Below are 27,407 nucleotides of genomic sequence, written 5' to 3'. Positions count from 1 at the left end.
AATGTACACACTGACATATGTTGGGGTGAAATGTCAGGATATCTGCAACTAACTTTCTCATGGCTTAGCAAAAAAAAAAAAAAAATACTGGAAAGAGGAAGGGTAGGTATGACTATAAAGGGGTAACCTGAGAGATCTTTGTGGTAATGGAATGGTTCTAAATCTCAACTGCAGTGGTGGTTATATGAATCTACACATGTGATAAAATGGCACAGAACTATATACACGTATTATATCAATGTCAATTTCCCAGTTTTGATATTGTACTACAGTTACATAAAACACAACCACTGGGGAAAACTGGGTGAAGGATACGAAGAGCCTCTCTCTAGTATTTTTGCAACTTCCTGTGAACTGATAATTATTTCAAAATAAAATATGTATATTTTTAAAAGTATAGATATAGGTATGAATCTTTACATATATTAGATAGAAAGAAAGCAAATGTGTAAACATGTTACCATTGCTGAATGATGGTAAAGAATATAAAGTGTTCAAGCACTATTCCTTCAGTTTTTCTGATTTGAAAATCTTCAAAAAGCTTGAGTGAAAATTTTAAAGAATAATATCAAAATATGGCAAAAATTGTGAGGGCGGAACTCTCGACTGATTAAAATATGGGGAACCGTAGAGCAGTGCTTTTGTATAAGATACTTTCATATGTTGTATTTCATTTAAGCCTCATACGACCCTGTGCTATAAGCCCAACTTGCTTTATTTTACGCATGTAGGATGTGTCCAAGGTACTCAGGGAGGCAGTGGCTGAGCCAGAGTCCACTTCAAGCCCAAACCTCTTTCCACTTCCACCACTTTACTACTGCCTCACTATAGCTATAAAGTTGCTACCAGAGAAAAATATAGTCCTAAAAACAATGTTAGTAAAGAGGGCACTACAGAACACAACAGGCTTCTGATACTCACTTCTGGTTGGTCAGATATCGATCCCAGCCACGAATAATATTGCCATACATCTGAGTGTCTTCCAGGTAGCTCCCTTCAAAAGCATAGATCTGTCTCTCCAAATTTGCCAGTGTTTCCTGGGAGATGACAAACATGGAAATGGATAATGCCTTTTAAATGTAAACAGTAAGTCAGACCAAACTGAAATCTTATTAAGGCATATAGATCTCAGCTCAAGCATACTAAACCACTCTTGTGGAGAGATGAATGATAAAGAGATGAGTGATAATGACAGAGGGGCAGGTAGTTTCAGACTAAGTCAGTCTTAACCTTTTTGGGGAAAATGATTGATCCCTTTGAGAAGAGAATGGAATGTAGAGACTGTCCTCAGTTTAAAAAAAAAATGCATACACATGCAAAATGGCGCGCATATTTCAGGGGGTCCTTGGAACCCGTAATTCAAGGACCCCAGTTAAAGCAGAACCGGGGGAGGCTCCACTCCCACGCACAAAAGGTATCTCCACCAGGGAGAGGGAAGAGTGAGCAGCTTTCCAGAGCTAGTTTCCCTACCGGCTGGCTCAGAAAGGCCGCCAGCACTGGGCTGCCAGTTGCTATGGAAACCTGGAAGGGCAGCTTCAGTCGAGATAGGCCTCCCTCAAGCCCAAGTCAAACGCGGAAAGGAGGGGAGGGGAAGGAAGGGGAGGGAAATCTTAGCCTCCAGGTGCACAGGACCCTGGGTGTAAGTCACAAACTGCGAATTCCACAGACTGAGTCCCCTTCCCTCGCCTGTCACCTTCTAGATGTTCCCAAACACTCCACACTCCTGCTTATCAAACGCCCCATCCAACGAATGAACTCCTCCTCCCCAAACGGACACGCCCCCGACCACCCTCCAAAGGCCAGACTGGATCCCCTTCCCTCACCCGCCTCCGGCCCCACTTCCCCAAAATCCACGGGCAAACCTGAACCCCCCACAGCCCGTGGACGCGCTCGCCGCCCCCCCCCCCCAAAGATCACAGACTCGCCCACCCTTACTCACCCCCAAAGGCACGGACACGCCCGGACGTACACCCAAAGCTCACAGTTACTCGCCCATTCTAGAGCACGCACACAAAACCCGCCCCGCTCCCCAAAGGCGCCGTCCTTCCTCCACGCCCCCTCCTTTCTCCACCCCCTCTCTTCCCTGCTCCCGCGCCCCGCCCCCAGGCTCTGAGGCCCGGCCCCGACTCCCAGCACCCAGCTCCGGGTCCGCACCACGGGAAAGCAGAGGGGCCCGCGGGCCACGGAATGCGCAGCCCGACCTGAGGCCGCCGGACTCCCAGCCCGCCACTGCGCCCCCGGAGTAACGGCCTGACGGCCGGGCTGGCGCCTGGAGGCGGGGGGCAGGAGCGGGGCCCTAACTTGGGGGCGCCCCCGGTGCCAGCCCCTCACCGCCAGCTCCTGCTTCCGTTTCACGAGCTCGGCCAGCTCCCGCCGAGTGTCCGGGATCTGCGGAGGCGCCGCCTTGTTGTGCATCGCCATGTTGGGCTGAGGCGGGCGGCGGTGGCGCGAGGCTGGGGGCGGTCCCGGCACGCTGGCTCGGGCCCGCGAGGGGGCGCCCTGCTATCGCACTGCGCCTGCGCGAGCGGCTTCCGGAGCCGCGTGCGCGGCGCCTGTCTCTAGTCCATTGGTTCTGGCAGGTTCTGCCGGTAGGTTCTCGGGCTCTGTGGTTCTGGTTCTGGTCCTAGCCGCAGTTCTGCCGTTCAGTTGACGGCCGGGCTTTACAGACACCTTAAACTCACCATCTCTAAAAACAAATTCCTCCGTAAACCTCTGTAAGTCGTTTCTTAAGGGAATGATTTTCACCATCCCAGTTGCCCACGTCAGAAACGTGGGATCATCTGATCCCAAATCCAAGACCGCGGACGCGACTCCGGAAGAGCTTGTATAACTATTTGCTTATGTCTGTCCCCTGTGCCACCTTCCTAGTTAATCCAGACTCTCCCTAGTTTTCACTGTATAGTTCCAACAGCCTACTTATTGCCACCCTTATCTTCCTCCACTCTCTTATCCATTGTAGTGCTAGGGTAATCTTCCAAAAACAAATCTGACTTTGCTCCCTTGGTTATAAAGCCTTTCATTAGCTTTCCGTTGCCCTTGAGAGTGACAAGTATGTGACTGTTTAAGAGCACAAACTGAAGCCAGAACTACGCAGTTCAAAATCCTACCCCTTTATAAACTGCCACCTTGGGCAAGTAACCAAATTTCACTTCTCTCAACTTTCTCATCTCTAAAACTGAGGTAATAGTACCTACCTAATACAATTGCTTTAGGGAGTAAGGCACTTATTGTATAGAAAGGGTTTAGCAAGTAATAAGGACTATGTAAATATTAGCATCGATCTTTATGTCTAATACCATTCCATTTGTTTTCTCTTGACCCTGTTGACTAATCCAGCCTCAACTAACCATTTTTTAGTGTTCTGCAGTTTCACTGTGTTGGGTGTTGTGGGATGTTTTTCTTTGCTTGGGAGTCTTGGGTTCCCAGAATCTGTAGATTAGCATCTTTCATCAATTCTGGGAAATTCTCAGCCATTTTTCTGCAGCTATGCCTCTGCCTCATTTTCTCTTTTCTTCTGAACTCTCTTTATTTCCCATCTCTTTGCCTCTCTGTGCTGTATTCTGGATAATTTCTTTTTGTATGTTGATCTTGTTTCCTGACCTTGTTGAGCTCCTTAATTAATTGTACAAGGCCTTTGGTAGATACTTAGAGATTTTTTTTTTTAATGAACTCTGAAATAAGGAAGAGTTTTATTTATTCTGCTCCAGTCTGCTTTCTTTTTTGCTTCCTTGTCTTATTGTGCTGCCTAGAATTTCTCTGTTGAATAAGAATGGTGAGAGTGGACATACAGCCCTTGTTCCTGATCTTAGGGAATAGCATTCAGTCTTTCACCATTAAGTATGATGTTAGATGTAGGTTTTTTGTAGGTGCTCTTTGTCAAGTGGAGGAAATGCTCCTTTCATCCCTATTTGCTGAAATTTTTGTAATGAATGGGTGTTGAATTTTATGAAATGCTTTTTCTGAATCAATTGACATGATCTTGTGATTTTTCTTCTTTAGCCTATTCATAGGGTGGATTACCTAGAATCATGTTCAAATACTGAACCAGCCTTGCATACCTGGTATAAGCCCCTCTTAGCCAGGTCATATAATTTGTTTTATATATTGTTGGATTTTATTGAGAATTTTGCATCCAAGTGCCTAAGAGCTATTGGTCTCCAGTTTTTTTGTATGTGTGGGGAGGGTTTGTTTTGTTTTTTGTATGTGTGGGGAGGGTTTGTTTTGTTTTTTAGTGAACAGTACTTGTCTCATTTGATTTTCTGGAAGGGATAGTATAGAATTTGTGTTAATTCTTCTTGAAATGTTTGGTAGGATTCTAACCACATGGGCCTGGAGATTTCTTTTTGGAAGTTTTTAAATTACAAATTCAATTTCTTTAATAGTTATAGGGCTATTAGATTACCTATTTCTGGGAGTGGGTGTGGCTCAAGTAGTTGAACACCTGATTCACAGATGGGAGGTCCCTGGTTCAATTCCAAGCCCCTGATTAAAATTATATACACCAGGTGAGTTTTTTGAGGAATTGGTCCATTTCATCTGTCAAATTTATGTGTGGCTAATTTCTTTTGACCTATCATCCAGTTCACTAATTCTCACTGATGCCTTATCTAATCTGTTAAACCCATCCATTGATGTAAACCCATCAACGGATGGGTTTAAAGTTAGTGTATTTTTCATTTCTAAATGTTCTAGTTGGTTTTTTTTTTTTTTTTTTTTTTTTTTTTGCCTTTTATTTTTTATTTTTATTTTTTTTTTAATTTTTTTATTTTTTATTGACTTTGTAATAATATTACATTAAAAATATATATGTGAGGTCCCATTCAACCCCACCCCCCCCACCCCCCCTCTCCCCCCCCCCCAACAACACTCGTTCCCATCATCATGACACATCCATTGGATTTGGTAAGTACATCTTTGGGCACCTCTGCACCTCATATACATTGGTTCACATCATGGCCCATACTCTCCTCTATTCCATCACGTAGGCCCTGTGAGGATTTACAATGTCCGGTGATTACCTCTGAAGCACCATCCAGGGCAGCTCCATGTCCCGAAGACGCCTCCACCTCTCATCTCTTCCTGCCTTTCCCCATACCCTTTGTCCATTATGTCCACTTTTCCCAATCCAATGCCACCTCTTCTATGTGGACACTGGATTGGTTGTGTCCCTAGTTGGTTTTTAAAATAATTTCCCATTTCACTTTTTCCCATTTTCTTGGTTCATGTGCATATTTTCAAGTTTATCAATTTGAAAATAGTAACCAGGAACATATTATAATTTTTACATTATAATTTCAGTATCTGAAGCCTCTGAGAATTAGTTTCTACTGTCTTGTTATTTCTACTGGTTCACACCTATGGTGCCTTGTTTTCTTGTGTACTTTGAAAAAAATAATCTCTGAGAAAAAATTTCCAAAAAAGTAATTTCATTTATTCCTATCAGGAGAGCTGCCCAGTGTGAAAAAAGTGCAGCCTGCCCAGGAGTGGCGCCACACACATGGAGAGCTGATGCAGCAAGATGACACAACAAAAAGAGACACAGATTCCCGATGCCATTGACAAGAATACATTTATTCCTATCAGACGTCTGGGGGCACTAATAGTACAGGTCTATCTTAAACCAAGTTAAAGGCTTCAGGTTTCCCGAGCTCCCAGGTTGCAGTCTCTGGGAGGATTCTGTTTCTGGTTCATTCTTTTACTCCAAAAGGTGTAGCCATTTGGTATGCCTGCTTTTTGTGGAAATCATTTATGAGACTCATTGTATTTGGGCTTTGAGTTTTAATTTCTGTCCTATTCAGCCTAGGGGAAGGTCTGATTTGCTGGAATCAATATGGTTTGTCTATAGATCAAATGTGGTTTCCATGCATCTGTACTCCATTTCTTCTAATAGCTTTTACTAATTTGTCAGTTCTTAGATGCTTTAACATTTAGTTTATATTTTATCAGATTTCTTTTTAGCTGTTTTCAGTGGGAAGGTTAATCAAAATAACAGCCTACTGTTATCAGGAACAAGAAATTTTACTCACCCTCTTTCCCCTAACAAAGTTCACGTTCCTCCAGTCTCTCATTAGTTTGTCACCTCTAGCATTTCTGAGAACCAGTCTCTCTGCCTAAAAACGTTCCTTTCTGTCCTCACCCCCCTGGCCTCTCCTCATTCTTCCCCGACTCCCTAGGTTTTGTCAAGTTCCATTTCTCTGTGCTTACACAATCCCCAGTGCTTCTCCTATATAGCACTATCCTGTGGCTACTGATTTATTTTTCTGTGAGGGATGGTAAGAGTGGTTAAGAATGTGGCATCTGGTGCTAGAGTGACTGGATTTGAATCTCAGTCCTTCCTACCATTGCGTGTCTTTAAACCCTACCTGTTTTTTCATCTGTATAATGGAATCATAGAAACTCCTCATAGGCTTATGAAATTAAATAATGGATGTGAAATGCTTAGACCTGGGCCTCATACTTAGGAAATGCTCCTAAGTATTAGCCATTTTTATTATTGAAGCCCCAGTTCATGGTACTTCATAGGCACTCAATTACTGAATATTTATCCATTCTTATGAATCATCATGAGGATTTCCATGAAGCTCTGGCTATGACTTGATGAGGTGAGGATTTGCATAAGCCACTTTCCAACCCCCAAAGGTCCCACCCATTGTGATTTCCTTTTAGCCTCCTATGAATCCAGCAGTCTAATGAGCCAGGTGTCCTTTGCCTCTTCAATCTCTCCACTAATGTCTGCTACAAAGCAATGTCTGAGTAAAGAGCACTGAATAGGAACTGACTTGAACTTGCTGTGGGAGTTTAGGCAAATGTGTTAAATAGGACCCTTTTCATATACTCCACTCTAGTCCTGCTTTTCTCCACTCTATATTGTTCTACCCAGGCACAAAGTGCTTCTCTGCTTGCTACCTATTTTTCAAGGCCTACCTCAAAAGCCATCTCTTCCACAAGGTTCTGCCCACCTCCAAATTACTACTCCCTATTACTCACTTTTAAAAATATATATATATTTTCCCCCTTCCCCTCCTCCCACCCTGCTGTTTTTGCTGGGTTGTCTTCTCATTTTCTCTCCTCTAGGATTCATTGGGATTTAATCCTGGAGACCCTTGCGTAGGCACTGGCCCGCCATGTGGGCACTGGCTCACCACTCGGGCATTCATACAGGCACCGGCTTGCCACGCAGGCATACCTTCTTTTCTTCTTTTTCACCAGGAGGCCCCAGGGATCGAACCCGGGTCCTCCCATATGGTAGGCAGACGCTCTATCACTTGAACCACATCTGCTTCCCACTAACTCACTCTTGTAAACCATACCCTAGCATAGTAGGCTTATGCAACTGTTGATTGAATGAATTAATTCAACTTTAGAGTAAATGTGAACAAACTAACTATTTTTCTAAACTTTTTCCCATTTGATAAATATACCGGAAACTTTACCCAAGAGGCCAAATAAAATTTAAATTCCAAAACTTTAATTTAAACTGAATAGCCTTTTCACTTGATAAAAACTCACATACTTAGGAACATTGTGTGCTCAGAACATTATTTAACAAGCAGGCAATGCTGGCATGTTGTTTATGTGTTACACTTAGTCTCTGATTAATATAGCATATTTCAATTCAATGAGTGATCTGTAATTTCCACAAAGGGTAGAATATTTTTTAAAAGTCTGTATACCATATCAACCTGAAATGTATTTCAGCTCTAAGCTTTTTAAAACCACTTTCTCTATATATACTCAATATAATAAAAAATAAAAATCAAATTTTAAAATACTTGTTATCAGAATTGATTACTTCTGCTTTCACTTACTACCAAACCACAATAAAATTTGAAAGTCATGTCACATATTGCACTTAATTAGCTATGTCAATGTTAGAATGGGGGAACTAGATAACTAGGAAGGTGTGGTGGGAAAATCTGAAGATTCTATCCCATATCTTAGCAGAACTGTGGACTGCCACAGAGGCCTTGGGGGAGGGGCTCAGAAGCAAAGGGCAGTTTTGCAGTTAGCTTAGCTTTTATGGTAATGATCTAAAGACAAGCCAGCCAGGGTAGAGAGGTGGAGAAAGAAGAGATGCAAATAGCTAAGATGAACAGGAGTTTCTAAACAGGATGAATTAATTTTTAAAAAGCTGATGATAGCTGGTTTTTGTGATAGTTTACCTTTGACCCGTTTTCTCCCTGCCCCCCCAAAAAGGGAGGAGAGTGGTAAAAAGCAAAACAAACAAAAAAAACCCTTCCCAGATGTTTGATATAAAGAATCTCTTAATCCAGGAAGGTATTCCTCCACTAATACAAAAGCTTTTTATACAACTAGGATCTCTTACTGAAAAGCATAAGCAAAGAGGTCAGCTATCATAGTGCCCATCAGGATGGTGTTTGAAACAAAATCCAAGGTTACCAGGAAGTAGTGACAGCAGCAAAAACTGAACAAGGAAGCCCTTGTGAGATGCTGATTGAGGACTAATCCCAGAAAGAGAAAACTATCAGTCTGGATCAAGCAGAGAAAAATTCATCAAAACAAACTCTGCTTTTTAGGCCTACACAAATGTAATTCGTGATCTATGGCATATATAAAAATTCAGAAAAAAGCAGCTGTAGAGGTCAACCTAGAACATATGGGGGTGGGCAGAGGGTGCTAATCGCCCTTACAGTGCTCTATCTTCCCCCCCTTCATCTTACCTTTCATCTAATTGTTCACTCTTCGAAGGCATCTTTTACATCCTTCTGAATGAATATTAATCGGCTGCCCATCCCTAAATCAACATTTTACCATGAGTATATGTGGGTATATGAGACCATAATGTAATAAAAATAGGGGGAAAAAGGGAAAACGATGTAATAGTATCATAAGTTTCACCTCAAGAGTTGTTAGCAGCAGCACACATCGAACTGTATCATCTCTCCTTTCTCCACCCTCTACCATGTGGGAGTGAAGGGATAGGGATAAACTGGTGTGAGACCAACTATGAATAACCCTGCCCCACACTCTATTTAGGGAAGGAAAAAATTCTTCACTGCCAATTCACAAAGCACTGCTGCTTCAACATGACCACCATGCACTCACTCAGGTCAGGATTGCAGTACAGGTGTCATTTCTCAGTATTTTCCAGTGTCTCCCCAAGACACCCTACACAACTACCTATTTTCACCTCAAAAACATTGATATGAAGACTCCTTTAGCAGCAAACAGACCTATGAACACAAGGTCCTCTATGCTAGGAAAGTATTACCCTTTGAAATGGGGCTGTATTTACAATTTTTTTTTTATTTTTTTATCCCAAAAATACATCTAAATGAAAATCTGCTCTTCAGATGCAGGGAGGCCTTTGCCTATAATGTAGTAGTATTACATTTACATCACAAAACATTCTCATAAGAAAATCAGTATGCAGTTCTTTCACACACATTTGTATATATACACTCACAATATATGTAAGTAGCTAATAGTTTTCTACTTACACATATTTCTCTGGCAGAAAATTAGCAAGCTGGGTAATTGCCTTATTTCCATCAGAGAAATAACTTATAAATCTGAATGTGGTTTTCAAAGATGAAACATGTAAACTACACAACCGCCTTTAAACATGTACACGTTGCTAGAATAAAGCAAGGGCCCTGCCATATAAGTGACAGTGTATTTCTCAGAGGGAAAAAGGAGATAACATTTGAATAAAAAATGCAAAGTTGAAAAACATAAAATGATCACAATTGTTATATACATGCTCCATGGAGAAATCAGGAATTCTTTCATAGGAAACAGATCCACCACTCATTTCAGCTTCTCATGACATTAAATCAGCACCTGCTGGCAGCAGCCATGATCTTACTGTCCAGTCATATGCTAACGCAGGCTCCATAAAGCATCTGTTGAAGCTAAACAGTCTCTAATGAGGTCATGTGATAAATTTCCACCACTAGAACACTAAGTGCAAAATCAACTTCTATGACTCAAGAGCTCAACCAGGTCAAAGTTTTGGTATATAATGGAGGCTATTTTGGTAATAACCAAAGCTTAGTAAAATTCTCTGTTCAGGGGTTTGCCCCAGAACAAAAAAAAACACAAATAAACAAAAAACCTGGTCCACAAAGCTTAACAACTATATAAATAAAGTAACTGTACAAAGAGAACAAGCCACAATTTCCCCTTTAATCTAGGGTTTATAGTTTTCTAGGCAGCCATTCTGAAAGCACCAACTACAGCCACAGTGCTTCTACTAAAACACCATGTGTTATAATTGGTGAGACTGTTCCAAAACAAATGCCCACAGGCATGTGGCCAACATGCCACAGAAAAAAGTTCAACCAAACGTAAGTCTGTTTTCTTAAACTGTAACATAAGCTGGTCAGCAACAGAGGAAAGACTTAAGGCAATAAGAGGCATTACAGAGAGCACCATGGTGCTCTGAATCAATCCCGGTGTTTTCCAACAAAGGAAGGTCTCTCAATAGTTTGGGTTGTGTCTTGGTTTGCTAGCTGTCAGAAACAACTTCTTCTTCGTCATCCTCATCTTCTTTCCTGTCTACTTCAGAAGTGTCTGAGGACTCATGTAATAAGACATATTCTCTGCTACTGAATCCGAATTTAAGCACATCTTTTTCCTTCAGTTCATAGTAGCGCTGAGGCTCGATGCGCTTGTTGTTTAAGAAGGTTCCGTTGCCTGAGCCAAGGTCAATGATGTAGGGCCTCACTCTGCGGCCAACTGTCCCATCAGCACGAGTGTACTCCACAAGACTAGCAGAGATAAAGAAAAACAATCTGTGAGCAAACGACTGGCTAAAACCATCCAACCTCTCTAAAGCTCTTTGCTAACCCCTGATGTAAATAACCCAGCTTGAACATTCTAGGAAATTAAGGAGAAGGAATGGCCTTGGATCAGGAAGTCAGGTGGAAGTTTAGATACAATTAGTAGAAGAGGTGAGAAATGGCCACTGAAAACAAACAAATCCATGGCAAATCAAAAGCTTAAAAAGGAGTACCAAAACTAAACCACTCAAGTTCTGATCTGAATCCAAGGCCTTTTGCCATGGTTATGAACATACATTTTTTGTGTTTATAAACAATATAATGCTCCTTTCTTCTATACTTCAACATATTTTAGCTCCTGTTCAAATGGGAAAAGGCAGTGGACTTGGATTTCAGAGTCAAAGAGAGCTGGGTATGAGCCAGAGTTTTATTACGGTTATCAATTACTAGGCAAGTCACTTGGATTTACTAAACTTCAGTTCTCTCATCTGTCGAATGGGGATATTAGTATCTATTCTATCCACCTCACAGAACTGCAGTGAGAATCAGATGACAAAAGATGCACTATGTGAAATATCAAGATTCAGACTTAGCTAACACATATATCAAACATTTTAAGTTACATTCCCATTTAACACTCATCATAGCCCTGTGAAGTATAAACTGGGGCTGAGAAAGTAGCTTGTCCAAAGTCAAACGCCTTGTGAATGACAGTGGCAAATACGGGATTATTCAAAGGGCAGTCAGATTATTAAAACTCCTTAAGACTAATACCAGATACATGGGGTCTGGGATTCTTTGGCACATATACAGAATTCTTAGTAATTCTAATTAAGATGTTCAGTTTCTGCTAGCATTTCACTTTCTTTCTGCAAATGTCTACTTACCGATATTGAAATACAGCATGCTGCTTAGAACAAGAGGGATGGTCAATAGGTATGTCTGCAATCCGGCGGTGTCGACCCAGGAGGTAAGCACTCTGTCTATGGATATACATAACTGGAAGCACCTCATCGTTCTTGAAAGGGTAGAGACGCCACCGTTTCTTTGGAATACGTGCTTCTGGGGGCTCACTGTATTTGATGACTACACCCCGGAAGGTGTTAGTATCTTCGAGAAGTGCCCCAGAGAGTTCAAAGCTTGGCTTTTCTTTAGCAGGCACCTCTTTTACTTTATTGTTGCTGGCAGGCTGAGGAATCAACTCCTGAGACTCATTACCACTGCCACTAATTTCATTCTTCTGGCGATGCTCCCGTCTTCTAGCATTATAAAACTCCCTCTCTGTTTCCTGATCCTGTAGGTTTTGAATGTCTCGATCCCTCCCCTGAGCCTGCCCACTGCCAGGCCTTTCGTTAGTTCTCTTCTGGTGAGGATGACCCCGGTGTCTGTCTCGGTCACTGTTTCTTGCCCGTCTGTGTTCCTGTTCGGATGGTTCCCGGTGCTGCCGATCCTCCCGTCCTCTCCGGGGATGATCCTCACGTTCCTGAAATTCAAACAGATTCAGTAAACTAACATTATCCATAGTCTATGAACAAGCTGCTTCCAAAAAGCCATTTGCGGAGAGTAAACAGAGGGTCTTAAACAGATGTGTGTACACCAATGTTTATAGCAGTATTATTCACAATAGCCAAAAATGGGGAAACAACCCAAGAATACATCAACAAATGAAGGAACAAAATTGAGATATACACACAAAATGGAATATTATTTGGCCATAAAAAAAAACAAAGTTATGAGACATGCCACAACATGGGAGGACTTTGAAAATGTGCTCAGTGAAATAAGCAAAGCACATAAGGACAAAAATTGTATGGTATCACTCATAAAAGAAAACCAGAAATAGCTAATTCATTGAAACAGGAAGCAGAATGGAGGTTATGGCAGTGGGGAGAAGGTGAAGTGTTTGTTAAAATCTTTAATAAAAAAGAATATTAAAAAAAGAAATTTAAGATTGTTTTTAGAATAAAATTTACCATTTAAGTGTATAGTTCTACGAGTTTTCCCAGTCACAGAGTTGTGTAGTCACCATCAAAATCAAGATACACAAGAGTTTCATCATCCCCATAACAAGTAATCATGTAAAGAAAAAGAGCTAGCTTTCCCAACTTTTACCAACAATGAATAATTCAAAGTAATTTTAAAAGATGCCAATTCAAGAGTAAGAAAATTACTCAGTCTCTAAGAACAAATTTGAGAGATGTAAGACATCTAAGAAGGAAACTGTAAAAATGTACTAGTAGACTTTTTTTTAAGATTTATTTTTTATTTATTTCTCTCCCCCCCTACCCCTCACAGTTGTCTGTGCTCTTGTGTCCATTTGCTGTGTGTTCTCTAATAGACATTTAAAGACCTGAAAAATGGAGAAACGTACCATGGCTCGTTAAAAAACACTCAGTATTGAAAAATCAGCTTAGTAGAAAATGTTTACAATATATAACATATTGAGTAGGAAAAGAAATCAATAAGACAAACAATTCAATAGAAATATGGGCAAAGGACATAATTAGTAATTTTCAGAAGAAACAAAATGTTTAATAAATATATAATGGCACACTTATATGATTTCTCAAATTAGCAAAATTAAAAAGATCAATAATACCTAGTGTCAAAAGAAGGTACAGAAAAATATTCTCAGTCACTGCTGGTGCAAGTATAAACTGGTACAGGCTATTTAGGACAATTTGGCAGTATTTAATCAAAATTTAATGAACCACTTTGCAAGGTTTCCAGGCACAAAACTGCAACAAGTTAGCAGTTGCTGCAATTCTATCTACAACTTCATGATTTTCCCTTGGCCAAAAATGCAGTCATCTCAGAATTCAAAGCATTCAGCAAACAATGGCAAGGCACAGCCACCAGAAACGTACACTCTGATTTCCATAACATAGTAATGCTATATTTTATTAGCTACTGGAGCCCCTTGCTGTGTTGCTATATGGACATACACAGCGGCACAAACTGGAACAGAATAGAACCTGTCCCCTGTTGACAGAGTCACCCCAAAGGAATGGAGAGATCAGTAATCATCCAGCTAGTATGACACTGAACTGTTTCAAAACCAACTCATAAAGTGACAAGAGGATTGTGTACCCCATTGCATTACTGAAGAAATAAAGTTTTAAGTTTTGAAAACTTGAAAAAATACTAATAAACCAGTAATCCCACTTACAAGACTTTACCCTACAGAAATACTAGCAGAAATGCACGAAGATATATACAAGAATGTTCACAGCTACCTTGTTTGTAATAAGAAAATTGAAAACAATTTCCTCAATAGAATGGTTAAATAAATGACTGTTATGTTCACATAAAGGGATACTTCATAACTGTAAAAAAGAATGAGACAATGACACAGTGATATCTAAAATATATTAAAAAGAGGGGACAAAAAAGGGGGAAAGTTTCACAATAAAAATAGAAATTTCCACTTCTACCAATATGAAAGATCAGATACTCTGAGAGGGGGTCTTTCCACCATAACCCAACACTCATAGAAAACGAGAAATCTCTAAGGGGAGAAAAGATTAAACATGAGCTTAAAAAATCAAAGATCACTAGAAATACAAATTAACAAGTCACTGAAAATGGGAGATAGCAGAAACAACTTCTATTGATTTTAAACCTTCAGATATTGTACTAATAAGATAAAGATTATTTAAAAAAAAAAAAATCTATGCATAAAATGTTTACAGAAATGAAGGTTAAAAGCTTTAAAACAACAAGCAATAAGAGACTTTCAAAAACGACCAGGCAGAGAGACAACCAGAAACTGAATGTTTCCAAACAAAAGCACAAAATTTTTTTGGGAAAAAAAATGAACAGAATCTGAACAAGACTCTAGATCTAACTAGAGTTTACATGAAATACAGGGGCCAGAGGAACATGTTAGATGACTCCACGGAAGAACGCAAATTACAATTAATTTCAAGGAAAGAGAGAAGGACAAGCAATTAACAGATAAAACAGATTTGAGAGAAGGACCAATTAAATGCAATGTGTAGACCTAAATTTTTTTTTAACTTTATTTTGTACATTTAATAATTGAAAATATAAATAATTAAAAACTAAAAAGAAAACAGTTGAATGAAAACATATATTTGTCAACTAAATGTACTGGATACATATAATTTTTTATCATACAATTTTTTACACAATATATTTGTTTCATACTAACCCAATCATATAGTATTTGTCCTTGTGTCTGGCTTGCTTCACTCAACATAATGTCCTCCAGGTTCATCCATGTTGTCATACGCTTTATGACTTCATTTCTTGTTACAGCTGCATAATATTCCATCATGTGAATACACCACAATTTGTTTATCCATTCATCAGGTGATGGGCACCTGGGTTGTTTCCAACTTTTGGCAATCATGAATAATGTTGCTATGAACATCTGTGTGCAGATGTCTGTTTGTGTCACCACTCTCAGTTCTTCTGGGTATATACCCTGTAATGGTATTGCAGGGTCACATGGCAAGTCTATGTTCAACTTCTTTAGGAACTGCCAAGCAGTCCTCCATAGTGGCTGTACCATTCTGAATTTCCCACCAATATTGAGTAAGTGTTCCTATCTCTCACATCCTCTCCAAAACTTGTGGTTCCCTGTCTTTTTAATAGTGGCCATTCTGATAGGTGTGAAATGATATCTCACTGTAGTTTTGATCTGCATTTCCCTAATCATTAGTGATGTTGAGCATTTCTTCATGTGTTTCTTTGCCATTTGTATTTCTTCTTTGGACAAATGTCTATTCAAGTCTTCTGTCCATTTTAATTTGGTCATTTGTCTTTTTATTGTTGTGAACATCTCTGTATATCCTGCACATTAAACCCTTATCAGATATGTGATTCCCAATATTTTCTCCCTTTGAATTGGCTGCCTTTTCACCCTTTTGACAAAGTCCTGTGAGATGTAAAAGTGCTTAATTTTCAGGAGGTCCCATTTATCTATTTTTTCTTTTGTTGCACATGCTTTGGGTTTAAGGTCCAAGAAATCACCACCTACCTACAAGATGGTGACTTGAACAGATCAACTTACATAAAAATTATGAGCTAATCATAGTAACGTGAACACTGACTAGTTATTTAATGATGTTATAACAATGTGGGGCAGTGGGGGTCAAGGAGAGAGGTGGGAAAGAGTGGAGATGAAACTAGACTGATCACTCTTAATTGTTTTAAGCTGGGTGATAGATATATGGGGGTTCATTAAGTATGTCTGAACTATTTCACAATGAAAAGTTAACAAGGCTTCCTGTAGACCAACATGGAGGCATAAGACGTTCCAGGTGCCGTTCTCCAACATAATCTTTGAACAACTAGCAAAATCCAGCTGAGCAGTCTTCCTCAGGACCCCGGAAAACAGTTAAAGGGCTGGAGTAACAGGCAAGTGCCAACTCTAGAAAATGCAGCTTGAAAAAACGGTACAAGAAGCTTGTGGCATCCTTGCTGACCCCTTCCCCAGGAAGGCTGTAGAGTGACCCTACACTCCTACTATAGGTTCCAGGCCCTGCTCTAGAGCGAAAGTAGTAACCCCTATGCACCTACTGGGGTACCTGTATATCATGTGCCAATCTATCAGGTGGCAGCCTGAAAGGCTGAATCAGGAAATTCATCCACAGATCACCCTCAGAGAACTTGCTCTGTAGGCAGAAGCACCTTGCAGACAGCTAAAGCAGAGTAAGAAACAATTAAAATTGTCACAGCAATCAGGGGCAAAGAATTACCTACTTAAGGTCATACAACAGAGCTTGGGATGGGAGTGGAAGTCCTAAAACCACACACAAGAACAAGTCCAGGACAAGACACAGGCTTCATTTTCTTGATAGGATGGCTAAACTCTGAAGGACCAGCACCAGCTAATGCAGAACCAATTTGCAAAGACTGTGAAAGGTGTTTTGGCACTGGTTTGTTTTTGTTAGCTCCTAACACTCAAAGAAATCTCTTGTCATGTCACTAACTAGATACCAACTTAAGGAACACATAGCTCAAGGACTAAATTCCAGAATTAACAGCATAAAATTTTATAATGTGCAATGTGCAACAAAAAATTACAAGACAAAGAAAGAAGCAGGAAATAATGGTCCATCCAAAGGAACAAGATAACAATCCAGAAATCATCACTGAAGACAACCAGCCTTTGGCTATACTGGAAGTATCTTAAGGACCTTGTGGTAGAGAGTGGTTTCTTAGAGTTTATACCCAAAATATGAGAAACAAAAGAAAAAAATAGATAAGCAGGACTTCATCAAAATTAAAAACCAGGGGGGAATGGGGAAATTTTAGGCTGCATATGTTATTAAAAGAAAAAGAAAAAACAAAAAACCACCATTGAACAATGAACCCTAATATAAACTAATAGTACAATTACATTACAATAATGTTAATATTCTTTCATCAACTGTAACAAAGATACCACACTAACACCAAGTATTAACAGGGAAAATGGTATTTGTAGGGGAGTATATATGGGAACTCTGTGTTTTTTGCATGATTCTTCTGTAAACCTATAACTTACCCAATTTTTAAAAAAAGATTTATTTCTTCCTTCCCCCCCCCCAGTTGTTTGCACTCGCTGTCTGTTCTCTGTGTCCATTCATTGTGCGCTCTGTGTCTGCGTGTCTTCTTTTTAGGGGGCACCAGGAACCAAACCCAAGACCTCCCATGTGGGAGAGAGGTACCCAGTTGCTTGGGCCACCTCCATGCTCTGCTTTGTTGTGTCTCTCATTTTGTTTCCTCTTTGTGTCTTCTTATTACACACTAGCCTGTCGCATCAGCTCGCTGTCTTGCTCACCTCCTCTAAGAGACACCAGGAACTGCTCACCTCCTCTAAGAGACACCAGGAACTGAACCCAGAACCTCCCATGAGGTAGGCAGGTGCCACCTCTGCTTCCCTACAACTTCTCCAATTAAAAAAAAAATTTTTTTAAGTTAAACAAAAATGCCCTGACAACTGGAAGAAAGAACCAAACAGAACATTTCATGAAAAATACTGTGGCAGTTTGATATCATTTATGAATTCCAAGAAAGATACTTGATTATGTTTGTAAATTGGTCTGTTCCTCTGGGAGTGATACCCTTTGATTGTATTAAATTCAGAGGTTTCGCTTTTATTTGATTAAATTAAGATTAGAGCTTTGATTTGGCAAAGTCAGTAGGACGTTGAATCTGGCCCCCTTGGTGGGCAGACAGTCACAGAGAAAACAGAGCACATGGCAGAGGAGAGAACTTAGCTTTTTGATGCTGGAGACCCAGGGAGAAAGCTGAGCCATTCACCTGATAGTTTATAGCTGGCCTTGTGGAGAGACCAGAGCAGCTGAGGCTGGGATAGAAATGAGCCTTATGCCAGCCTACAGTTGAAATAGGAAGAAGCTGGAACCATGGAGCCGGAAGAGTGAACGCTCACAGAGACCGTCAGCCATCTTGCTCCAACATGTGGCAACAGACTTTGGTGAGGCAAGTAACTTATTCTTTTATTTTATTTTATTTTTTTAAGTAACTTATTCTTTATTGCCTTGTGATTGTAAGCTTCTACCCTAAATAAATACCCTTTATAAAAGCCAACAGATATCTGGTACCTTGAATCAGCACCCCTTTGGCTGACTAATACAAATACCTTCCTTAGATTCAAGGAACCCAATAAATTCCACACTGGATAAAGAAATGCACTGTTTAGGCACATTGTAACAAAACTGCAGAACAGAGCAAACATTTTTAAAGGAAAAAAAGAGAATTCCCACCCTCATTAGAGAGCAGAAGCAGCATCGAAAGTTTTACGTCCTGGCTTCCCCAGATGTTAACTCTTATCTTCAGAATCCTGCACACTAAGAGCAAGGCCACCTCTTTGGGCAAGGGGTAAACATGAAATCCTGAGCACTGGGACTGAAACTGTTCCTGCTCCCTCTACAACCAACCCCACTGTAGCAGTTTGATATGGTTATAAATTCCAAAAATAGATATTGGATTATGTTTGTAATCTGGTCTGTACCTGGGCGTGCTTAAAATTATGATTAGGCCTTTGATTGGGCCATGTCATTAGGGCACTGAGTCCCCACCCACCAGGGTAGATAAAAGACATGGCAAAGGATAGAGTTGGGGGTTTTTTGATGTTAGAGTTTGATACTGAAGCCTTAAGCTGGAGCCCCAGGAAGTAAGCTCACAGAGGAAAGAGAAGCAAGCCCAGGAAGAGAGGAACCCTGAGCCTGGGAAGAAGGAAGACCTGGGAAGAGAGGAACCCAAGAAGCCTGAACCCTTGCAAATGTCAGCAGCCATCTTGCTCCAACACGTGAAAAGAGACTTTGATGAGGGAAGCAACATATGCTTTATGGCCCGGTATCTATAAGCTCCTACCCCAAATAAATCCCTTTATAAAAACCAACCAATTTCTGGTATTTTGCATCACAACTCCTTTGGCTGACTAATACAGCTACCCATCCCCCACCCCAGGTTTCTCTTTGCCAGACACAGGGAAAGAGGGAGGGCTTGCTTCCCACAATAAAATCCAGTTTCTCTAGACTTCCTCGCTTTCAAAGACAAGTGTCAAAAGGAAGTTTCAGACACCTATCCCTCCCTACCCCAAAATAAGCCTGCTACCACTATCTACCTTCAGTCCATCAGAGCTAATCTCAGTATGCCCCTTATCCCTGATTAAATGAGTCCTCACAAGAAACCATCACCCCCACTTCGTCTGTATTCTAATCTCCATAAGCCTCTGTACATACACTATTCTGTCCCCAAATCCCCTTTTTTCAACTCCAGAAGTCATATTACTACGTCCCCTGGTATTGAAAGATCAGCAAAACCTACATTCCCAAAGTTTTCTGACAGTTCCCGTCACCTTTTGCACCAACAGAACCTTCGTTTTGCCCTGAGAACACTCCTTCTCTGCAGCTCTTGCAAATGGTAGCTGTTATTTTTTTTTCCCCCACAGCCCACCCATCTCTGGCCTAGACATGAGGCAGGTGTTCTTGCTTTTTACTATTGATTCTGGAACACTTGCCTTCATTCCACTCTCCCTAAAACACCCTAAAAACACCCTAGCTTTGGACCTCATATGAGACTTTTTTTTTAGGAGGCATCAGGAACCGAACCTGGGATCTCACATGTAGAAAGCAGGAGATCATCTGCTTGAGCCACATCTGCTCCCTCTTACAGGACTATTATCACCCACTACTCTCATTGTTGCTGTCATTAACAACCCTAAATTATTTCCCCCTCATTTCTCACCAATTTTACTTTTAATTTAAGGCACTGTATGCATCGTTACACCCAGTGTTTTGAATTACAAATGGCCCTTCCAACACACTAGACTCTCTGTATTTGAGCTCTTTTCTTCCAATGTTATTTGTCCTCCCTCCACCTTGGTACCCATTACCATGGTTACACACAGATCCTTTCGTTGTCAATAACTGTAACCTTTATAATCTCAATTTCAAACAATCATCTTTCTAACCACCATTAATCTTTCCAGGTCATATTTTACCCTAATTCTAACAATTCTTCTACCCTAATAAGACATCCAATCCTTTGATCCCATCATTTTTGCACAGCCTTCATCCTCTTCCCTTTTTTTAAAAAAAGATTGGGAAGTGGACTTGGCCCAATAGATAGGGTGTCCGCCTACCACATGGGAGGTCCGCAGTTCAAACCCTGGGCCTCCTTGACGCGTGTGGAGCTGGCCCATGCGCAGTGCTGATGTGGGCAAGGAGTGCCCTGCCACGCAGGGGTGTCCCCCGTGTAGGGAAGCCCCACGCTCAAGAAGTGCGCCCCGTAAGGAGAGCCGCCCAGACGAAACAAGTGCAGCCTGCCCAAGAATGGTGCCACACACAAGGAAAGCTGACACAACAAGATGACGCAACAAAAAGAAACACAAATTCTCGGTGCTGCTGATAAAGATAGAAGTGGCCACAGAAGAACACACAGTGAATGGACACAGAGAGCAGACAACTGGGGGGGGGGGGGAGGGAGAGAAAAAAAAATCTTTAAGCAAAGATTTATTTATTTATTTACTCCCCCCTTACAACTTGTTCCTTTCTTTGCTGTCTCTTCTGTGTCCATTCACTGTGTGTTTTTTCTGTATCTGCTTTTCTCCCTTCATTGCATCATCTTACTGCGCCAGCTCTCCGCGGCGCACAGGCCTGCTTGCCTTCACAAGGAGGCCTTGGGACACAAACCCAGGGCCTCCCATAAAGTAGACGGGAGCCCAACTGATTGAGTCACAGCTGTTTCCCCATCCTCTTCCCTTTTTGTCTAGGTAAATCTCATGGTCAAGCAGTATGCACACACTCAAAACCCCTCGCCTCCTTGTCAGTCTTTTGCACTCACCTGGCAAAACCACAACCTGTACCAAGCAGCTCAAGTGACTCAAGAAAAACAAACCATTCTGACAGGCCCCACCTTAGATCCATAGCCATAAACCTCCCTAATGATGCCCCACAATCACCCTACATTTCCCTGATCCATCCACTCTCCCAGATGACTGGGACCTCTTCTCTGTCCTCAAACCCCCAATACATTCTTCCCTCTCCCTTTCTCACACAGTCAGAAGGAATCTTCCACACCTACCATCTATCAGTATCTGCAGCCATATACTCTGCCTGTGATCATAAATGAACTATTTATGCTTCTATCTAAAGTTAATCCCTACACCTGGGAACTTGACTCCATCCCCTCTCGCCAAGAATGTTTTTTTCTTTTTTCCCCTTTTTCTCACCAAGAGTATTCCAGTAGTTCTCTCCTACACAATCTATTCCCCCCCTCTGTACTAGATCATTCCCATTAGCATAGAAACATGCTCATCTAGACTCCACTTCTCATGCCAACTTCTACACCATTTCTTCCCTCCCCTGTGCAGTAAAATTCCTCAAGAAGTTTTGTTTTTGTTTTTTAAATCACTGTCTACAATCCTCTCTTGATCCCCCTTCTAGTCAAGTTTTCACCCTTCTACTCTCCAGTAAAACTGTTGATCAAGACCATCAATATCCTCCATCTTGCTAAATTCTCTAAATAATGCTCTGTCTTCATTTTACTTAACTAGCAGCAGCATTTGACAGACCCAATCACTCTGCACACTTGTATCATGACTTCTAAGTCACCAGACTCTCCGGCCTTTCCCTTTTCCCAGTTCCCTTTGCTGATTTCCTCCTTTCTCCTCAATTTCTTCATGCTGGATTGCCCCAGTTCAATCCTTGGTTGGCCATTTTACCCTGCAATGAGAGAGAGGATTCCAGGATTGTCTGCAGTCACAGAAAAAGAAACCACGAGGCTGAGAGAGAGGTTTCAGCCTGAAGGAGCAGAGACCTGCCACCATTTTGCTTTGCCATGTGGCAGCAGTCTAGGGTTGCCATCAGCTGACCTTTGGTAAGATGGCACCTCTGATAATTTGGATATTTTCACAGCTTCAGAACTGTAAGATTTTACCTAATGAATTCTCATTATAAAAGCCAACCCATTTCTGGTACTTTGCATTGGCAGCCTGTAGCAAACAAAAATGGGTTTAACATAATCCCTAAAAAAATCCTAAGATTTTTTTTTTATAAATATAGACATTAAAGAAAATAAAAAGACAAAAAAATACATATATAGACAAGATTATTCTAAAGTTTCTATGGGAAGGCAAAGGAATAGAATAACTAAAACAATTTTGAAAAAGAATGAACTGAAAAAAACCAGCCTATCCAATTTCAATATTTATTACATAACCATAGTAATTAAGACTGTGTGGTCTTGGTGGAGGAAAAAACATATATATCAATAAAACAGAATAGAGAATCCAGAAATAAACCCACACAAATATGTCCAACTGATTTTTGACAAAGGAGTAAAAGCAATCCAACAGAGGAAATAAAGCTTTTCAATCAATGGTGCCAGAGCAATTGGACATTAGCAGGCAAAAAAGTGAACATCAACCTAAGTCTCACCCTTATATAAAAATGAACTCAATGGCTTATAGACTTGAACATAAAAGTTCTATTAAAATAATGAAGTCATGGGAAACGGACTTGGCCCAGTGGTTAGGGCATCCGCCTACCACATGGGAGGTCCGCGGTTCAAACCCCGGGCCTCCTTGACCTGTGTGGAGCTGGCCCATGCGCAGTGCTGATGCACGCAAGGAGTGCTGTGCCATGCAGGGGTGTCCCCCACATAGGGGAGCCCCACGCGCAAGGAGTGCGCCCCATAAGGAGAGCCGCCCAGCGGGAAAGAAAGTGCAGCCTGCCCAGGAATGGCGCCGCCCACACTTCCCGTGCCGCTGACGACAACAGAAGCGGACAAAGAAACAACATGCAGCAAATCGACAGACAACCGGGGGAGGGGGAAATTAAATAAATAAAAATTTAAAAAAATGAAGTCATAACGCATATGACAACATGGATGAACCTGGAGGACATTATGTTGCGCAAAGTAAGCCAGACAAAAAAGGACAAATACTGTATGACTGCGTTACTATGAACCAAACATATTGTATAACATACTGTATGATTCAAATAAATTTTTTATATATATCCAGTACATTTAATTGAGAAATGTATGTTTTTATTCAACTGTATCTTCTTCTGATGTTTTATTTATGTTTATAGCTTCATTTATTAAATGTGCAAAATAAAGATTAAAAACAGCAAAGGAAAAAAAAAGTTCTATTAAAAAACAACACAGGGAAGCAGATTTGGTTCAATGGATAGAGCATCCGCCTACAACATGGGAGGTCCAAGGTTGAAACCCAGGGCCTCCTGACCCGTGTGGTAAAGCTGGTCCATGCGCAGTGCTGATAAGCGTAAAGAGTGCCATGCCATACTGGGGTGTCCCCCCCATAGGGGAGTCCATGCGCAAGGAGAGCCCCTCCATGCAAAAAAAGCACAGCCTGCCCAGGAGTGGGGCTGCACACACGGAGAGCTGATGCAGCAAGATGACGCAACAAAAAGAGACACAGATTCCTGGTGCTGCTAACAAGAATACAAGCGGATACAGAAGAACACACAGTGAATGGACACAGAAAGCAGACAACTGGGGGGGAAGGGAGAGAAATAAATAAAAAATAAATCTTAAAAAAAAAACAGAAAATTTCAGGATCCAGGGCTCAGCAAAAAGTTCTCAGGATACCCAAAAGCCCAGTCCATAAAAGGAAAAATGAATAAACTGAACTTAAAAATTAAAAACCTTTGCTCTGTAAAAAACCCTAGTAAGACAATGAAAATGCAAGCTAAAGGCTGGAAAAAATATGTGCAACCACATCCCCAACAAAGGACTATGCAAAGATCTCTTAAAACTCAATAGTAAAAAGGCAAACAATTTAATTAGAAAATGGACAAAAGTCATGAAGAGACATTTCACCAGTGAGAATACACAGATGGAAATAAGCACCAAAAACATGTTCAACATCATCAACCATTAAAGAAAAGCAAATTAAAATCACAATAAGATATTATTACACACCTATCAAAAGGGTTAAGATTAAAAACAGTGACAACATCAAACACAGGTGAGGATACAGAGATATTGGCTCACTCATACATTGCTGGTAGGAATGTAAAATACTACAGCCACTCTGGAAAACAATTTAGCAATTTCTTAAAAAGGTAAACAGACAACTAACATACAACCCACCAACTGCACTCCTGGCATTTATCCTAGAAAAATGAAAACTTATATTCACACAAAACCTTGTACACAAATGTTTGTACAGCAGCTTTCTCCATAACTGGCAAAAACTGTAAACAACCCAGATGTTCTTTAATGGGTGAATGGTTAAACTGTGGAAAAATTCACACCATGGAATACTACTCAGAAAGAATAAAGAACAAACTATTGCTAGATAGAACTATCACTAATCTCCAAAGAATTTTGCTGAGTGAGAAAAGTTAACCCCAAAAGGTTACATACTATGTATTTCCATTTACATAACATTCTTTTCTTTGTAGCATTGAAATGACAAAATTATAGAAGTGGAGAAAAATTTAGTAGTTGTCAGGGGTAGCAGTTGTCAAGGGTTAAAGAGAGGGTAAAGGGTGGGAGGGATATAGGTGTGGCTATAAAAGTTATGTGTGTGTACGTTCATGTATATTTTTATATATACACATACAAATATATACATATATATATAAGGGATCCTTGTGGTGATGGAAATACTCTGAATCTTGACTATTATCAATGTCAATATTCTGGTTTGTGATTCTATACTATATTTCTGCAAGACTGGGGGAAACCAGGTAAAGAGTAACCTCTTATTTCTTACAATTGCACGTAAATCAACAAATATCTCAAAATAACAAGTTTAATTTTTTTAAAAAAGCAGGGAAAAAAAAAGGTTTTAGAAAAGACCTTTGCTGCTCAGGTGAAACATCTTCTGGAGGTATAAAAGGGAAAAGCTCTAGATTTGGACCTAACATCAAAAATACCCCAACTCAACTTACCTGCTTCACTTTGACTGTTGAATAGTGAGGACTTCGGCTTCTCTTACTCCTAGGAGATTTGCTTCTTCTCCCTGAGGACTTGCTTTTCTTTCTGGCTGGGGACCTTTTCAGAGCATGGTACATACAAGATTTTATCTCAATTTCCCTTTCACCATATAAATCAGCTTCAAATATCAGGCTTACCTACTAACAGAAACACACCTGTGAAGGTCTGTGCTGAACACAGAAAAGAAGTCAGGAGCTTCACCTTCCTAGCCCTAATGTCATCCTTGAGTTCCAGACTCACATATATAATTGCCTAGCAGGCCTTCTCATTTAGATAATAACACTCTCAATTTCCTACCCCTCAAAATCCTTTCCTTTCTTAGTCTTTGGCCATTTCAGTAATTGACACCACCATGCACCTGTTTCTCAAGCCAAAAAAATAGAAGTCACCCATGATTACTTTTTGCCTCACTACCAAACCTCTCTTCCTGTAACCCTCCCCGCCATCACATTCAATTCGTCAATAAGTCCTGTAGTTCAATCTCCTCTCTCACCTCACTCCTATCACCCTCCTCCTTGATCACTATACCCTGCCCACACTGGCTTTCCCTTCACCCCTCATTACTAGAGCAATCAAAATTAAATTCCACTTCAAGGTTCTTTGCATTGTTTTCTCTGCCTGGATCTTAAGGAGGCTGGATCATTCTCATCATTCAGGATTCAGCTCAAATGGCACCTGTTCAGAAAAGCCTTTCCCTCTTCCCTCCAATCCCTCACCATCACACTACTGTTTCAACCTATCCCTAATACCTGTTAATAGCTAAAACTGTCGTTTATTTGCTTGTTATCGTCTATCCCAAGGCCAGAGAACATCAATTCCACTATCTAGTTCACTCTTGAGACCCCAGTACTTAGAACTGTATAGATGCTCAATAAAAATAGGTTGGCTAAGTGACTAAATGATTGAGTCTCCCAAGTTTTTTTTTCCCCCAGAGTTTCCATCAGGTACATCTCCTAAACCCTCAATGTGGGAACCTTTTGGGGCAGATAATCGGAAGAACGCCTACACCTGGCTTTACAGGTGGATGGGTAAAATCTCTCAACTTAATAAATTAATAAAACGATTAATGCTATCTCCTGGCCCATACTATGCTAGGCGCTGGGGACACAGAGATGAAGAGGTGGAATCCTGCCCATCGGGTGCTAAATGCCCGGCTACAATGCAAGCGACAGATGCCGGCGTAAAAGTTTAACGCAAATCTGAGTCACTCCCACAGCCTCCGGGATCAAGCCCAAGCTGCTGAACCCGGCATTTAGGATTTGTTTCTGACGCCAGCCCTGTCCTCTCTTCTCAACAAGCCCACTCCAAGATCTATCCCGGATGACTCCCCACTTACCGGCTGCCTCCTCGGACTCGGTTCCCGTGGTGACCCTGGCGACTCGGCTCGCTGGCCGGCAGAGACGGGCTTCCGCCGGACGACTCCGGGCGGCGGTGGGCGGGAGGCTCGGCTTCCGGGCTGAGGCGCTCCTGCTTCACTACCACCGCGGCCGCAGCCACCACCACCATGTCTCCGTCCCGGTGTCTTCGCCGGCTCCCCCTCTCCCGCTCGCTCTTCACCTCCTTCATTCCGCGATCTAAGATGAGGGAAAGGAGAGGTCCGTTGAGTTCCACTTGCTGAAGGAAATGACGGATTTGAACCCTAGATTTCTGCTTCCGGGGCGAGCGCTCTCCCAGAAACCCTCGCGGCGGAGACGCTAAACACTTGACTACAGCCCCGCCCCCCGCGGTCGGGGCCTTGGCAAACTGGTTCAGGTGGCGGGAGTTTCAAGTTTCAAAAGCAACTTGGAAAAAGCTACATACTCACGAGGTTTTGCAGCCTTATTAATAATTACAGCACTCTGCGACAACCTAAATGTCAAGCAGTAAGGAATTGATTAGCCCATTGATGGAATGTCATGTCGCCATTGTCAATGCTGTTTACAAACTATATGGCAAATGGAAAAAGCAGAATACAAAATTCGGTGCAAACTGATTTACGTTTAGAAACACCTCAAGAAAAAAAAAGGATATGCAGTCATAGATGGTGGACCTTGAGAAATCATTAGTATTTTTCCCTATTTCTTGAGCCTTCTGTCATGCTGCCATTTGTCTATTTCATTAAAAAAAAAATTTAAGGAAAAAAGAAGACTGGGAACGCCGCATATCTTCCAACAGGAATCTTCCCCAATCAACCCTTCAGTGGGAGATAACTCCCATTTTGCAGGTGACAAA

The 27,407-nt window shown here is 41.2% G+C and overlaps 2 protein-coding genes across 7 annotated transcripts in view; both read right to left on the bottom strand.

The window, feature by feature from the left end:
- The window catches only part of MEAF6 (MYST/Esa1 associated factor 6), a 36,887-nt gene extending 34,146 nt beyond the window's left edge, over positions 1-2,741 (bottom strand). For all 5 annotated transcript variants that reach the window (XR_011649694.1, XR_011649695.1, XM_004472264.4 and 2 more), the window contains exons 1-2: positions 2,332-2,741; positions 922-1,037 (exon numbers count right to left, since the gene is read on the bottom strand). Coding sequence is in view for 3 of the 5 variants with exons in the window: in XM_004472264.4 (XP_004472321.1) it covers positions 922-1,037; positions 2,332-2,421 (206 nt within the window). In the remaining 2 variants the exon portion in view is untranslated. The remainder of the gene's footprint in view (positions 1-921; positions 1,038-2,331) is intronic.
- Positions 2,742-7,446: 4,705 nt separating this feature from the next.
- On the bottom strand, positions 7,447-26,854 carry SNIP1 (Smad nuclear interacting protein 1). 2 transcript variants are annotated; one of them, XM_004472267.4, is made up of 4 exons: positions 26,533-26,854; positions 25,151-25,253; positions 11,633-12,228; positions 7,447-10,733 (listed from the first exon to the last, which is right to left on the bottom strand). In XM_004472267.4, exons 1-4 carry the CDS (start codon positions 26,760-26,762, stop codon positions 10,472-10,474), a joined length of 1,191 nt encoding a protein of 396 aa, XP_004472324.1. In that variant the 5' UTR covers positions 26,763-26,854; the 3' UTR covers positions 7,447-10,471. The 2 variants fall into 2 exon arrangements, with proteins under 2 accessions (XP_004472324.1, XP_058159843.1); XM_058303860.2 differs by lacking the exons at positions 25,151-25,253; positions 26,533-26,854 and adding an exon at positions 14,920-16,414.
- Positions 26,855-27,407: the final 553 nt, after the last annotated feature.

The sequence above is a fragment of the Dasypus novemcinctus genome, chromosome 9, assembly GCF_030445035.2.
Source record: "Dasypus novemcinctus isolate mDasNov1 chromosome 9, mDasNov1.1.hap2, whole genome shotgun sequence".
NCBI lineage: Eukaryota > Metazoa > Chordata > Mammalia > Cingulata > Dasypodidae > Dasypus > Dasypus novemcinctus.
Note: the sequence above shows the minus strand (reverse complement) of the source record. Positions and strands in the feature narration are given on the sequence as shown.

Excerpts from the sequence above, each read along its gene's own strand:
- SNIP1 (XM_058303860.2), bottom strand. The coding sequence starts at position 15,282 with ATGGTACAGCCACTATGGAGGACTGCTTGGCAGTTCCTAAAGAAGTTG. Across the intron at positions 12,229-14,919 it reads GACAAATACTATATGATTGG|GAACGTGAGGATCATCCCCG; the intron begins GTTAGTATGAAA and ends TTTGAATTTCAG. Across the intron at positions 10,734-11,632 it reads CATGCTGTATTTCAATATCG|TCTTGTGGAGTACACTCGTG; the intron begins GTAAGTAGACAT and ends TATCTCTGCTAG.